Below are 15,016 nucleotides of genomic sequence, written 5' to 3' on the forward strand. Positions count from 1 at the left end.
CTCAGTTCCCACAAACAATCAGGATTTCTATGCTAAGAATTGATTGGAAGATGTGAACTGTATCGAACATCTGTTTAGCATGAATTTAGAAAACAAAGCCACCTGCACTTTAATTTATCACGCTGCAGGGTGATATTGCTACATGACTTACCAATGACTGACAAGATTTAGACCAGAACCATATGCTGTGGTTTAAACGTTGTGAGTTTTTTTCTTTAATTAGGGAAGCAAAGCTAATTTTGAATGGTCAGATGGAAGCAACTTTGACTACCTTCCCTGGGAATTAGAAAACTCAAATACTACTGAGAACTGTGTTCTGTTGGATACTAAGGGATCTTGGAACCGTACAAAATGTACAAATGTTGCTGAAGGTGCCATTTGCTATAGCCCTCCACATAGTAAGTGTTCTTTTTAATGTTTTGTTAGTTGTCTTACGTATTGTCTTTACATGTTGTATATAGAAGTAGAAATGAAGGCTGAAATACTACACTATTCCATCTTTAAAAAGAGCTGTTGATCAGGAAGGATAAAACACTTCGTAATACTTTAGGGAGATTAATTCTCCTCATTTCAGTAGTAAAAATCTAAACCAGTCCTGGTTGCTTTTTGATCACCTGTGATATGAATGTCAAACTATATGTATCTTTACTGAATCAAAATCCTTATCAAACACATAAAAGAAACTTCAGAAGCCCCTAAAAGGCAAGATAAAATGGTTCCCAAGCCTTTGGGACTTGTTTTATGCTTGTTGTCAAATAAATGGATCCATGACACAAGGAAGGAGGAGTGTAAGCTAATCGAATCATGGTTGTTGGTAGCAGTAGTCCTTGTTGATACGGACTGTCCTGTTACTACAGAGAGACTACGCACAAACTCCTGCAGCAGAAATAACACCAATCTCTTTGTCTTTGCAGAGAGACAATTACAGTCAAGCCAAGTGAGCAGAGCTCCAGGATGCCCGCAGATCAGTGGTACACTGCAATGGATACAGTATAAGGACCATTGTTACGCGTTTGACATGGCATTCTACAACTTTTCAGTATATAATGTGGAAGATGCTAAGAAAGTCTGCCAGAAACTGAGTATGTTTAGACTCTTTTCCACATTACAACTTGTAATTGGTCCACTATTAAAAAAGAAATAAAACCCAACAAGCAAAAAACCTACAGTAGTTATACTTCAGCTTTGGGGCTCTTATGCTGCTTTAGTTTACAAGAAGCGCTAGCAAGCTTTATCCTTGAACATCTAATAAAGGCTCTTGATAAAACGCTGCAGTATGCTGAAAGATTGTTTGGCACGTGGATATCTGCATGTAAAATGCAGATAGCCGTTGGTGGAGGATTCAGAAATTTAAGGCTTACAGTTTAGAGGAAACAATTTTGTTTGTATACAATTAACTTTATAATAAAGTTAGTGCCATTAGCAGTGCTTTCTGATTATATCCATGCCTCCCTTGCTAATAGGGAGTTTTCTAACCTATCAAATGGTTCAAAGCATGTACTTTATAGATATTAAGGCACATAATATCTAAGAATTTAATGTCAAAGGATTTCCTCCCTTTGATAAGCTATGTGGGGAATTGTATTGCAGAAGACAATGTTAAGCAGTCTCATGTACAGAATTTTTAATCACCTTAGCTTAGAAGCTGGTGACTGCTATAACTTTCTTTTATTGAATTACCTTATCGTGTGAAGTCAAACTTGCTATGTAGGATGAAAAAGAGAAGGTGCAAGTAGTCGCAGTCCTGGATGCAATTTTCTGCGGAGTCCTACCTAGCCTGGCAGTTGAAAGAGAAAGTGATCTTTCTCTAAGTTAAAGCTTCTGACTTATTTCTACATATACTTGGAAAGAATGGGGACACACTGAGCCTGTCTCCAGTGTACACTTTCCTTCCTCTTATTCCTTAATTGCTGTAACACTGTATATACAAATGTGAGGCACAGTGAGGTACTGACTGAGATATTAACTTGACTCGGCAAAATGCTGAGCTTTTGTTCAACTATGTTTTTTAGAAGGGCTTATTGCTTGCAGAGTGCTAGTGATTCTGAATGTGGCATTATCTTTCAATATCTTCCACGTGGTCCACAGCTGCATTAAGTTTACTTCCATCGTATTTTGTATGACCTGCCTGAATAACCAGTCATCTGAAACAGTCTTGTATAACATGCTGTATTTTAGGGAATGAGAGGTTTATGCCTTTGTTCTGTAGGTCACTTCAAGCTAATTTTACGAGCCCAGATCAGCAAATTTTTCCTGTAGTTATTGTTCCCACAGAAAACTCTATATACAAGCACCATGAAAAAAACATCTCTGAAGTTGCAATTCTGACCAGTTTCCCCTTTCCCTTAGATCCTTCAGCAACCCTTCTGACTATAGTGGATGCTGAAGAAAATGCATTTGTGAGCACACACATAAAGGAAAATGATCTCATCACCAAGAACGTATGGCTTGGCCTGACTCAAAGCTCTAAGGGTAAGTAGCAGCAACCATGTATGAACATGAATGTTTCATGTGGTAAATAAAAATGCATAAATCCTCAAATAAGAACATAGTATTGTAGTGCTGATAGCCTACAGTAACTTCTGTCTGAGGTTGGAATCCCTCATTTGGCATCGTAAAGGCCTTTGGTGTAGCTTAAGTCCCTTCCTGCTGCATGCTTAAGATAATCACAAGTCACTAGAATTCATTTTCCCCAATATTTTCATTGGTGCCTAATGGTTAAGCTGCAAGTGCATCAAATGCTAAAGGTCTGGAGAACAGGTACGGCTAAAAGTGCTTTTAATGTACGGCATAGATACAGTCCTGTTTCTTTTAGCAACGTAAAGAAAAAAAATAGATCATGAATGATATTGTGTAACATTACAGCATGTTTTGGCGATCTAAACTAAGCAACCTTTTTCCCCAACAGATCAGTCCCTGAACTGGCTTGATGGCTCATCAGTTAATTATGTCAACTGGGAAAATAAAACTGCAGGAGTCAATGAGAAATGCAGTGTTATCCTGTCCACAACTGGCACGTGGTCCAAAGTTGACTGCAGTCGCAGTCAAAGCAGAGTGGTTTGTAAAGCTCCTTTAGGTACAGAAGCATTGATTTTTTTAAATTTTTTTTTTTAGGGGACACTTAATTTTATAGTGATTATATTCGGGGTTTTCTTTTTTTGGTGGGGGAAGTCTGTGTTGAAATCCTGAAAGTGCAGTTCACAAAAGCACGTATCAAGTACCTTTGCCTAAGCAGGAGCATTCTGTTGCTGTTTTGCCATAAAATTGTATTCAGGAACAAATTATCTAGGAATTTACTTCTCCTGGCTCCCACTATGCACTCAAAGGGTAAGGGAGAGAACTGAAATCCCACTTAAAAGAGCACAGAGTAGTTGCTACTGCTGCTTACCACAGGGCATCTCTCATGGGTGAGTCTGTGTAGGTGGGAACAGAAAGACTTCTGCTTGTACGAGATGCTGAGTAAGCAGGTACTGCAGATCATGTTTTCAGTCTTGAGGAGGCTTCTGAAAATGCCGCCCTGCAACTTCAGAAAAAGATTCAGGCCTCACATTACTTCCTCATACTCTGCCCTGTACAGGGAAGAAAGCATTTCCCTGAGCATTAAGCAGGCAAGTTCCTGAGCAGCAGTGGAATCTTTTTGATTTTGTATACATTTTCACTGAAGTAGGAATGCAAGAACAGATTTAACTTGATGCTGCTAAGGAAGACCTCAACAAGATCTTTTCAGTCCAAGGGAAGCATATTTCCCTTCCACTCCCAAGAGAGGCCAGGATCTCACTAGATGTCTGAAGCACACAAACCTTGAAACAAGTGCAGCATTTGCAAGGTGTTTTTGACCTCCAAAGGTCCCTTCCAACCTCAACTTGATTAGGAAATTAACAATGGAATGATCAAAAATAAGCTCGTAAATACTGGTTCATATAGGAACCTACCTTCCTATGTGATGAAGACTAGTAATATGATGAAGCAATTTGCTTTAACTTCAACTAGATGAGTGCAATACTAGTGTATAGCTACCTAAGCATCAACCCGTGACAAAATATCCTTACCAAAACTGTTACAGAGTAATGATTTCTGTTTTGTTCTGTTACAGGTTCTAATCATACTGGGGTGGCTGTAGCATTTGCCCTGCTAATTGTCTTAGTCTTCATTGTTGGATTAGTATGGTATCTCTATAAAAAGAAGCGTTTTCACTGGAGTGCCTTCTCTTCAGTACGCTATCAAAGAGGGATGAATGATGATGAAACCGATGTGTTCACGAAAGACAGCTATTGAGAAACTTCCTTCTGCACAATTCAGCATGAACTTCACTGTGTGAAGCCGTAAGGAATGAGCTACTTGTTTTATTACTTCTTTTTGGAAAAGTAATAAGGTTATCCATGGGAGCTAAATTTTGTTCTTGTATACAAGTGCAATTTTTATTCAAGTCCTTGTTAGTTCTTTACATTCGGCCTCAGCTATTCAAGGTGCAAGGTTTCTAGAGTTCTGTGATAGTACTTAATTTACAGTATTTTCTTTTTTTACTGAAAAGAGTTTTTAATGGAATAATTAATGCTAACAGTACTTTATGGAACATCACCTTAACAAATGCACTTAAATTCTATGTGAATTCTGTAACTTTGTACAGTTATCTATTAATGACTTCATGCCGAATGATGCACCGTTTTGATATGCTGTAAGGGTTTTGCTGCTAGCACTGGCTTACCCAGTAGAAGCAACTTTTGTAATAAGCAGTTACAAATTTTGATATAGCAGGGGAGAAGGGAGTTACCAAACAACAAAGTATTAATTCCCATCCAACTAGAATTTTAATTTTCTTGTTATAGTGGAGGAAGATCATATTGTGAATTATCTCTGCCCCACCTTGGGGACGCACACACACCAAAAAAAATCATGTTGCAGTGGAGAGGGAAGAAAAATCCTTAGAATGTAGAATGTACATTTTGAAAAAAAAAGAGTTAGGGGAAATACCTTGCACTAAAGCCATGCCATCTAGGAGTAAATTAAATAAACATAGAATATTTGAAGCCTGAGACTGTGGCAAGCTGGCAGATCACTACTCTTTTCCCCAGAAGGTAGTAGTGGGGCTAACAAAAATACCTATTAAGAGCTAACTGCAAACACAAGATATAATAAAAGCCTTATCCCTAGAAAAGCAAAGGCATGAATTTGTTTTATCCTGCAACATAACTTTAAGTAAATGGTTTAGTTTCTTTCCACAGCTCCTTTCACAAAGTTTTGAAAGCACAAATAGCAGGAATGTTCACAACAAAAATTAGTATCTGGACCTGAGCAGTAATTAAATAAGATGAAAAGATCTGCACTTGGAGTAGCTCTTAGAGGAAGACGTACCGCATTCTATCTTACGTCTTCAGACTACTCTGAAATTAGGCTTGCGCAATTTCATAGTAGATTAAAACACACAAAATACCTGCTCCATTTTATGATCCGTTGCACTGTGACACCCAAGGACAGGAGTGTTGCAGTGACAGTGTTTCTTGTTCTGTAATGAGATCCTCCTGACATTTACTCCCCCTAATACTCTTATTTATGCTAGGATTAAGTGCCAAATGTTACAGGTGAAATACATCATCTGTCCAACAAAAAAATAAAGCTGTATCTGAGGAAAGAGTGAGAAAGAGTGTATGGTAAATAAACTTGTATACATAAATGCTAAAAATACTTGAGTATTTTACATAAAACTTAAACTTGATTTTTGTATGTCATGTGTCACTGTGGCCTTTTCTATGCACTCCAAAGAAAGCAATAAAGGGAAAAAGGGAAGACAGAATTGTATATATTAATTACTCTTAATAATTTGATCAATTAATGTTTTTTAAAAAGTCTTTAGACTTTGTTAATGCACAATACAAAGAGCAGACGCATTTACTTTTAGGAAGGAGGGTATATAAAAGACCAAATCCATTCCCCATGTAATGGCAGTATGATATGGTAAATAGTAGTAACATTTGGTCTGACGAAGAGTACTACTGATTTCTCTGAACCAATGGTGCAAGGTCGTGATGTTCAGCTGCCTTTTCCCCCCCCTGCGGTTTACTTAACGTTGACAGCACTTTTCTTTGTTCCTGTTTGCACTATTTTGATAAGCAAGCGTTTATCATTTGTATTGAGAAATAGAGAACTTCTTGTAGATGCCACTTTAGAACAGCAGCCTGAAGGGGCACAGCAAAGGAACCATTGTGTTAGTTTGCTGATCAAAGAAGTAAGCACTTCTGTTGTTTATTTGGTACTTTGGGCACAATTGTGAACACTTTACTTCTTGAGGTAACTTGTAGAAAAAGTGGTTATGATGCTAGTTACTATGTAATGAAAATAACCCTCACCCCCCCTTAAACTTACCCTGGTGTGAGAAGTGTGTGAAACATAAAGCCTGGTTCCTATCGTCTTCTGGTCTAGCTTATATGCCTAAGTGCTTTGCCAAATGACTTCTGACTTAATGGACTAAAAAAAAAAAAAAGTTGGTTATTGTCCTTTTCTAACAAGAGCAGTAAGTGGGAAAAATTATTTACAAATTCTCATGTTTTGAGGTTTACTAGTTTTACAGATGTTTATACTTGGAGCATTTTTAGGTGTGAATCTGAAATGGAAAATGGAAATTAGTAGCAAAATCCTAATTCTCCAACACACATGAATATATACTTTATTAAAAATTGTATATTTTATTCTTATGAATGATGTAAATAATTTTTGAAGGCCCCATTTCTCATGTTTGTTTCATCATACCCGAGTTGTCTAATCACTGGTGATTCTTGTTTGAGTAAGCACAACTGCCTTAGTGCAGGTGAATAACCCACTTCATTTGAAACACAGAAAAAGATTATTTAGCAGTATTGTTATTGAAAGAATAAAGTTGAATAAACCACTAAACTGCTTACACTGGTTTTATTTCCATGGAAGCAGTTATCAGAGCTAAGGTACAGCTCATTAATCATTGGGTAAAAAAAGCACATAGCACAGGGGCTGCAATCACAATTAAAGCAGGTAAGCAAGTGTTACTGTGATAAAACCTTAGAGATGATAAAAATCTTTGATGTATTTAAGAAGAATGCTAGTAACTTTCTTTTTGCAGTTGAAAACATATGGTTATACATGGCTTTTATCCAGCTGCTTCTGGACTTGCACAGAAAGGGAACTCCGCTGTGCCTTTTTTTTTTTGATTGAGGTGTAATTCATTAGCACCTTATGGCCCAAATTAACTCTAAGGCAGTTTATAAGGGCTCCCAGTGTAACTCCTCATAAAATACAGGCAAGGTTAAATTACTGACAGCCATATAACAGTTGCAATTAAGGCATGAGATGTATTGATTTTAAGTGTCATCTGAATTCCAGACTTGCAAAATCTGTGACTGCTGGCCAAGGGGCAGTGTTATTTTTAGCTACAGTAATGGCTTGCTGGGAGAAACATCCTATTGAGCAAGATGACAGACGAGGTCATCAGCTTCAAAAACATTAATCTTAAAACAAGACGATATGCAGGGAAACAGAAGAACAGAAGTGAAGGGCTTTTCCCAGGTCCCTGAGCAGTGGAGTTAGGAAGACATTCTAAAGCTCCTTCATCCCGGAGCACAGGCTCTGCTGGACTGTTGTAGCTCTAGACAAAAACTGGCCAACTTTGGGGAAATGCATAAAGGCTTTTGCACACTTTGAACTGGACATGTGACGCTTGTCAGTCATTGGCCTCCCTCTTGTTAGGGCAGAGCCCACTCCTGCGGGAATGGCCTCCTCCCACGGCATGTGGAGCAGTATGTATTTTGGTTCCTCTTCTCAAACTTTGCCCAGTCTCCAAAGAGTGTTATGGAAAGGTTAATCCACATCTGCCACTAGCACAGCCAGTGTTTATTCTAACACTATTTCTGCATCAGTAACTTAATTGACATAGAAATGAACCATGAGCACTTATGCACAGGCAGTGTTTGGGCCTGATGGATTTGTTGTATTTCTTACCATTTTTTCCTTTAAACCAAATGCACCATCTGCTCACTGCTCTGGACATGTGTTGTGCATCTAAACATTTTTGAAAGGAGGAAGTAAATTGCATGGCCTGTCAATGATATTTTTTTGGTGTGGCTACAAATAAACCAAATATTACAATTTGTGTTGCTAGAAGTCAGAATTACAACTTGGGCATGTTATGCATCTGCTCTCGCTGCGTGTGTGGAGCACAGTGGGACAGGCAGCCCAGGTTCATAAGCGTTAGTCAAATTTGTTCTGTTGTCAAGCAGCACATAAAGTTCTTACTGGCCAAATTGAACAGACTTTGCACAGTTTTAAAGTGAGAATTATGAGCAATATTAAAGAACTAAGCTTAGGAAAAACAGGGGATTAGCTACTGGAGAGAAAAATTCAATTGTCACTCTAATGGACATTTCCCATTTAGTTCTGAAGAGTTTAAGATGAGAGATGACAACACACTAGATAAAGGTAATTTTCTGTTGATAGCAAATTAACTTGCAAATGGTGCATAACATAAATGCTGTTATTCCTTAGTTTTATTCCTTTATGGTATTTTCAGATTGAAAAACTCCTGTGCACTCTGTCACAGTATCTGCTGGTAAGTAAGACTTTAAACAGATCTGAGGGGGTGGGAGAGGATACCAGATGAGGTTTTTATTGTGATTGCACAATAATGCAACACAGACCATAAGTCCTTCTGGATTTCTATTTGCTAATGCAAATGGGACTATAATTACAAACAGAACAACAGTTCTTTGTTAGCTTTGCTCCTTTTCAGCATAAATAGAATAACTCACTCCAAGGTGGCTTTTAAGAAAATGGAATTTCAGCAATACAAAGTAATTATTGCAAATTGTGCTTTCTTCATCATGCTGCCCTCTTAGGTGTGCATTTTTTGTTCAAACAAGTAAGAACAAAGATCTTTTCCTGCATGCTGTGTCTCAGGATGCTATGGCTAGGAAGAGTACTACTGCTGCTTTCTATAAAACTCTTCAAATGTCATGTGTTATAGTTCCCCTTTAACAGATTATATAGAGCAGATAATTATACAAAAACGTGGTGCTTGTACTTTGTAAAAGCTAGCGAGCCTTGTAGGCATATTCAAATTAAACTTACAAAGTAGTTGGTTGAAATTATTTCACAAATACTCCTTGTTGAATGTCATCCCCATTAGCAACCAAAATGCTTTCTGTTTCATTGAAGTGTCTTTACTTTCGTAAAGATGATCTGGGTAGTGTCAAATGAGAGTGTGAATTACACATGTACAGGGATAATAGGAGGGCACATTTACCCAGGGTTTGGGTGGTGAGCTACTTTGAGGAAAAAGTCTGAGTTCCTGAAATTTCCATCTTGTATTGTCCCCTGCAGCCACCATTCTGCTTTGTACCTGTTCTGTCTTGTACCAGCCTTGCAGCACTGATGACTGAGCCACCAAGAGATGAGCACACCACCAGCCAGGCAGCCTTACAGCAGCGCAAGGGACTGGGAAGGGAGACCACAGAGCACAGCTTCCTGAAGAGGCGCAGCCAGGAGCCCAAAATGCGTGGGGTGAGCAGTGCCAACAGTCCCACAACACCAGCATGGGGTGCTGGGGAAGGGCCAGGACAGCCAGTATGGGCAGCTGGAGTGTCCTGTGACACCAGGACAGGGTACCACATCCTGGCAGGGGTGGGCCTCTTCCCCTTTTCTGCAAGAAGCAAACCCACAGCAGCTGGGGGAGAGCAGCTCTCTCAACCCCAGCCCAAGGAGGCATTTGCTGGGGGCAGGAGGCAACACTCCCCTCCCAGCTCCAGGGGACTCCCCCTCCCCTCCCCTCAAGCAGGGCTTCTACCAGGCAGCCCCAGCACCTCCATACCCCACACCAGCCTCACCTTGTAGGACCAGCTCTGCTTCTGCACATGGAATCACAGGCCATCCTCCGCATGGCTGCGCTCCACGACAATGGCTTACTGAGACACAGGTACCCCAGGGGAGCCGGGGTGAGAAGGCTCCTGCTTTAAATCCTGCTGTGCCCAGGGGCACGCCCTGACAAGGCACAACCAGCAACAGCTGAGTTGCTCTCACTTAGCCTCATGTTGCAACAGCAGAAAGCAGCAAGGCAGGTAAGCTGCTCCTGTGGCTGTGTGTGCTTTGTTGGGGGACTTGCAAAAACTGTGCCTAATGCCTAACCCATTACAGAACTGGTTCGGTTCGTACTGACGGGCTGCGATATTTCATTGATGGTCATTCAGGAAGGATTTATTGGCATTTGCTGTTATGGGAAGGACACATTTGTGCTGGCACTCCTGAGCCGTCGCAGCATGCTGAGGAAGGCCTGAGGTGCTGCTGTGCTGGGGGCAGCGTCTGAGGGCTGCAGGAGGACACAGACATGTCCCTGAGCGCAGCATTAGCAGGTGACGGAGCCAGGCTCCCTGCCAGCCGGCCACGTGCTGTAGCCGGTGGGGCGGCCCAAGCCGTGGGGCAGCAGGACGTAGCACATGCCTGGCAAGAACCAGGAATCACCCGGCATCGTGCATTTGCTCTTGGTGGCGTCCAATCCTAACCGGTGGTGCAGAGCCCAGGTCTGCTGGGAGAGAGGATGTTCCCTGCGGGTGTGGGAGGCTGAGGACGTGCAGCCGTGCTCTGAGAGCGGCGCTGAGCAGGCAGGCAGAGCAGGTGGGTTGTACTGGCGATCGTGTTCTCGGCAGTTGTCTCGGTGTTGGCAATGGCATGGGGCCACAGCGTGTATCCAGCTGCGGCGTTAGGGATTTCTGGTGTAAAACGTGGACAAGAGCTTTGCAAATCTGCAATCCATAGAGCCAGGAGCTTGTATTTTACAGTGGGGGTTGGAATTCATGCGTGAGGGATTTGCTTAACTGCCCAGGGAGGGGTGCGTGTTGGTTTGAAGTCAATGCATGGAGTAATGGTACCACGTACAGCCCACACAGGGAAAAGCTGTGTGGTTGTAAGTAAGCTGTAAGTAAGGAAGGTGTAAATAAGCAGTTGAAGTTTACAGTCAAACTGGTTTAATAATTATATGTTAGATAACTAGATAGTTGTGATATGTGCTGTGATTTTGTGTATAAATCATTTTATGGTGTAGGTACCAATTATAAATTGTACCCTGTTCCAAAGCCGAACTCTAACACCTGTTGGTATAAAACTGTTTCATATAAAGTAAACATCAGAACACGCAAACTTTAATTAACTTTTAGAGAAATACTGGGGTGGAGGCCGGAAGGGACTGCACATCACGCTGACAGGGTGATACAACAGAAGTGGAAAGGGAGCGCGGGAACACGGTGAGGCGGCCATCGCCTTGGGGGCTGGTTATTCACTGCAGCCAGTCAGAGATGAACTTGCGCATGTTGTCAGTCGCGCTGGACCTGCAGCAGTGCATTTGCTGTTGTGATAGAGATATGTTAAAGGAAGCAAGTGGAGACTGAAATTGAAGAGTCTCAAGCGAGTGAGACTGACTGGCTAGTTCCTGCTTTAATCCACGGTGACCAGGGCTCCTTCTGTGTTTGCCACCAGGAAAAAATTCAGCTTGGGTTAGCGGCAGCCCAGCGGGCCACGTGTAGGGGAGATGCCACGTGGTACCCTGCAGTGACCGAGCAGTGCCCAGGAGACATGTGCAGGCCAAGCAGCCGGCGGCTGGCTTTGACAGCCTCCTCCACCCTAGCAAGCTTGTGTGTGACTTCAGGCTTCCTAGGCAGAAAGGACGCAGAGACAGCATGTCGTTGCAAGTGTACAGAACGGAACGTAACAGCTGAGGAAAGAAAAGCAACTGCTGAAGTAAGCAGAGGCAGTTTCTGGCTGAAAGACCTGGAAGGGCTATGCAAGGTGGTAAGGGTGGAGAAACTGAAACTCTGTGAACAGTTGGGGAGGAAATGACACAGACGAATCTCCAGGGGCCCAAGGCTCTCAGAGCATCTGACCAGGGGACATACAAGAGCATATTAATGGTGATGATGCATCACTGCTTGGCCTCCATACCTGTGCAGGAACCAAGGGAACTTTTGCAGGCAGCAAAGAGCCTGTGTGTTACTGACAGCACAGCTGCCCCCAGACCAGATTTACCACTTCAGTGACATGCTCTTAAGTGAACCCCATACCCAGGTCATGCAGCTGGCAGCTTATTTGAGCTAGAAGTGATTTTCTGCATAGTGACTCTGGAGGTGCCAAAGAGAAGGGATGGAGCTAATCCTGCAGATCTCCTTTGGAGATGATTCATTCCTTGTTCTGCTTTCACCATAGTAACTCTCTCAGAACCAGCCCCTTGAACCTGCACGGGACATCTCCCACTGACCAAAGGTGTGACTCAGCCCCAGAGTGAGCAGAAGCTGAAAACAAACCTTCCCAATGCAACAGCAAACTATTTTTTGTAATTCGCCACAAAGGCAAAACTTGCTTCTGAGAGAAAAGCTGTTGTCTCCTCACACCATTGATTCACTTTTGATTCATTGATTCCAAGTGTTAGATCTCCGACTAAACATCTTAACATGAGCACACAGTGTCTGTGAGTCAATACAGCCTGTGCAATCCAATAATTTATTAAACTTTCATCTTGTAAAGCCAGTTACAAATTAAAAAAGACAGCAGAAGGAATTCTGTAATAGAAATGAGCAACATTACAACAAACAGTAATGGGAGTTACATTTCCAAGTGGGTTCAAGCTGCCTGCAGCAACCCAAGAGCCAGAACACAGAGCTCGTGCAGTTAGGACAGGGATAATCAAGGCTACTCTGATACATAAAGAGATCTAGTCAGTGTACGGACCGATACAAAGTGTTGCTTCTCAGGTTGCCTCTGCATTCCTGTTCTCGCTTGCTTGTGACCTGCTCATCTTTTTATTCTTAGCGACAAGGGGATGCTTGTAGGATCCTTCAGTAAAGCTATTTAAGGCAAAACTCCAGTTGAACGTACGATGCACAGTAGTGGCTATCCTCTTAGGCTGGTTTTGTGGCAAGTGGACAGTGTTTGCACATGCTGCAGTGCAGTGGAAATGAGAGAAAAGCACGGATTATGTACAGTGTCTTTTCTTGGACTGTCAACCTAAAAACTGGTGTTCTGTGACACAGTATTAGTGACACGGCACAACTTAAAGCTGCATTGGAACAGAACCTGTTGCATACTGACTCCTAGTTTTCTTTTCTATGAAATTTCTATTTCATAGCTAACAGGCCTTAACTGCTGCTTCTTGAGAAATGGAGACATCCAATTTTAAACATGGAGCAAGGCCCACACTACATACAGCTCTTCAGTTTCATTAAGACACTGAATGGGTCTTTGCATTCTGGGATCCCAAGACTAGATAAGGGTCATAGAAAATGGCTAGCCACCAGGTTTCTGAATTGCTAATGCAACCAATTTATGATACGGCTGATACTGAATATGAAACAATGAATATGAAACAATGAAATCAAGTTGAATTGAAGTCAAGAGACTGGAGATGACTCTTATCTTTCACCAAGAAGAAAAAAAAAATCTGCTTCTTCAAATAGCAAGTAGCTAGAAAAACCTCCAAGAAGCAGTAGTTTTGGCAAAACAGCATTGTTTTCAAGTTTTGCTGATGACTAGAGAGCTAGAGGTGATAGGAAGGGGATTCAGTGATGGGAGCAATTCCAATTATAGAGTTTGGAGGAGGATGAAGAGTTTGGCATCTGCTTACAATAGTATCAAGGAAGTGAAATCCTTGCCTATAACAATTTATCTAGGCACCTAGTCACTCAGTAAGAAACAGTTCACTTAAAACTAAAGTTCAGGGATCCATCATCCTAAAATCCCATATAGAGAAAGAAGGAACTTAACACAGGCAGGCTGCTCACTGTAAAAAAACCCTGACCTCCATCTAAAACCTGGAGTTTATGAAGAGCAGCTCTTCTGGAAATGCAACTACGTCAATCTCATCTCCTGGGCTGTATAGGGGAAAGGCAGTCATTAATTTTTAGGCAACAGGTGCTCCTTGGAATGTACCCAGAATGGCACCTGATGATCTACTTCAGTGGTGCTAGTCCCAGAGATTTTCTCCTATGTGGGAACATACAGAATTTTAACTTAAAGTGCTGTTTTTTACAGTCATGTACCTGTGTACTTCTATGGGAAGGTAAAGAATCACCTTGGGTGTTTTTATTTGTTTGTTTAATGCTCTCTCATGTAGGGTTTGACCTCTTAGTTGGACCACTTGGCCTCAATTATACAAAGGCATTTTCTTTTAAGACCAGATCAGATCATTAGTATATTCTGAAGAACCCCCGCAGTGACTTATATTTTTAGAGTTGCTTGCAAAATAAATAAAGTACCAAATATTCTTTTAGCAGACCATGCTGCGATCCCAGATGTCTGCATGTTGGAAATTCATAAGGAAGCTTAAGTCTGTCTCCTGCAGTGCAGAAATGATTGTTGTGAATTTTTCTGCCAGTATGACAGGTAATGGTGAAAGCAGCAGAGAGGACACGCAGAAGGAGGATGCTTCTGACTTCTTTAAGGTACATTGTTCATCAAACAAGCAAGGGGAAAACAAGTTTTGCGTCATTAATATTTAACAACACTTGTTACTGTTTAATGTCCTTGGGCTGAGGTGCAAATCCTATGGTACTGTAGATGTCACTTCAGTTTTTACAGTAGTCAGTCAAGTGGAGTTCTTAAAAAACATCTTTGCTACACTTGTGCTGGCAAGTTGCAAATACCAATCATTAAACAACTGCCTCTCTCTCATGGCAGTTCATTTGTATCACCTAGTCCAGATGCTAGCATGACTGTCCACACTGGTGGCTGATTTGACACTGCAGCGTTTCTTCACAATCATGTTGATGTATGCTTTCATGATCTTTATTATCTCGCCCACCTAGAGAGAGAACACAATAACAGAGGATAAGCACATTAAAAACCTAATGTCATTCAGGCATACCAGAGGTTTTGCAGAAAAAGATTCCCTTTGTCCAAAGTCATGGCACTATAAATTTTGCAGGTAATACTAAATGTGAACATGACTGTAAGGAAAGAAGTGCTCGTCAAGTTTGTGTTCTGCTGTAGCGACACTTAAAAGGCTTGTAGCTTAAAG

General features: G+C 41.4%; 2 protein-coding genes across 10 annotated transcripts in view; one reads left to right on the top strand and one right to left on the bottom strand.

The window, feature by feature from the left end:
* Nucleotides 1-15,016, top strand: part of LY75 (lymphocyte antigen 75) — a 90,511-nt gene that overhangs the window by 42,794 nt on the left and 32,701 nt on the right. For 7 of the 8 annotated variants that reach the window (XR_013929971.1, XR_013929972.1, XR_013929973.1 and 4 more), the window contains exons 31-35: nt 224-398; nt 915-1,082; nt 2,350-2,472; nt 2,909-3,076; nt 4,094-14,441. Coding sequence is in view for 1 of the 8 variants with exons in the window: in XM_080399135.1 (XP_080255261.1) it covers nt 224-398; nt 915-1,082; nt 2,350-2,472; nt 2,909-3,076; nt 4,094-4,275 (816 nt within the window). In the remaining 7 variants the exon portion in view is untranslated. Of the gene's footprint in view, nt 1-223; nt 399-914; nt 1,083-2,349; nt 2,473-2,908; nt 3,077-4,093; nt 14,442-15,016 lie in introns of those variants that run through there. The other variant, XM_080399135.1, reaches the window with a different exon arrangement.
* Nucleotides 12,486-15,016, bottom strand: part of LOC308068461 (unconventional myosin-X-like) — a 93,684-nt gene continuing 91,153 nt past the window's right edge. For both annotated transcript variants that reach the window (XM_080399134.1, XM_080399133.1), the window contains one exon: nt 12,486-14,800. In XM_080399134.1, coding sequence (XP_080255260.1) covers nt 14,687-14,800 — 114 coding nt within the window. In that variant the 3' untranslated portion in view covers nt 12,486-14,686. The remainder of the gene's footprint in view (nt 14,801-15,016) is intronic.

This window comes from Falco punctatus (assembly GCF_963210335.1).
Source record: "Falco punctatus genome assembly, chromosome: 8".
NCBI classification, from domain to species: domain Eukaryota; kingdom Metazoa; phylum Chordata; class Aves; order Falconiformes; family Falconidae; genus Falco; species Falco punctatus.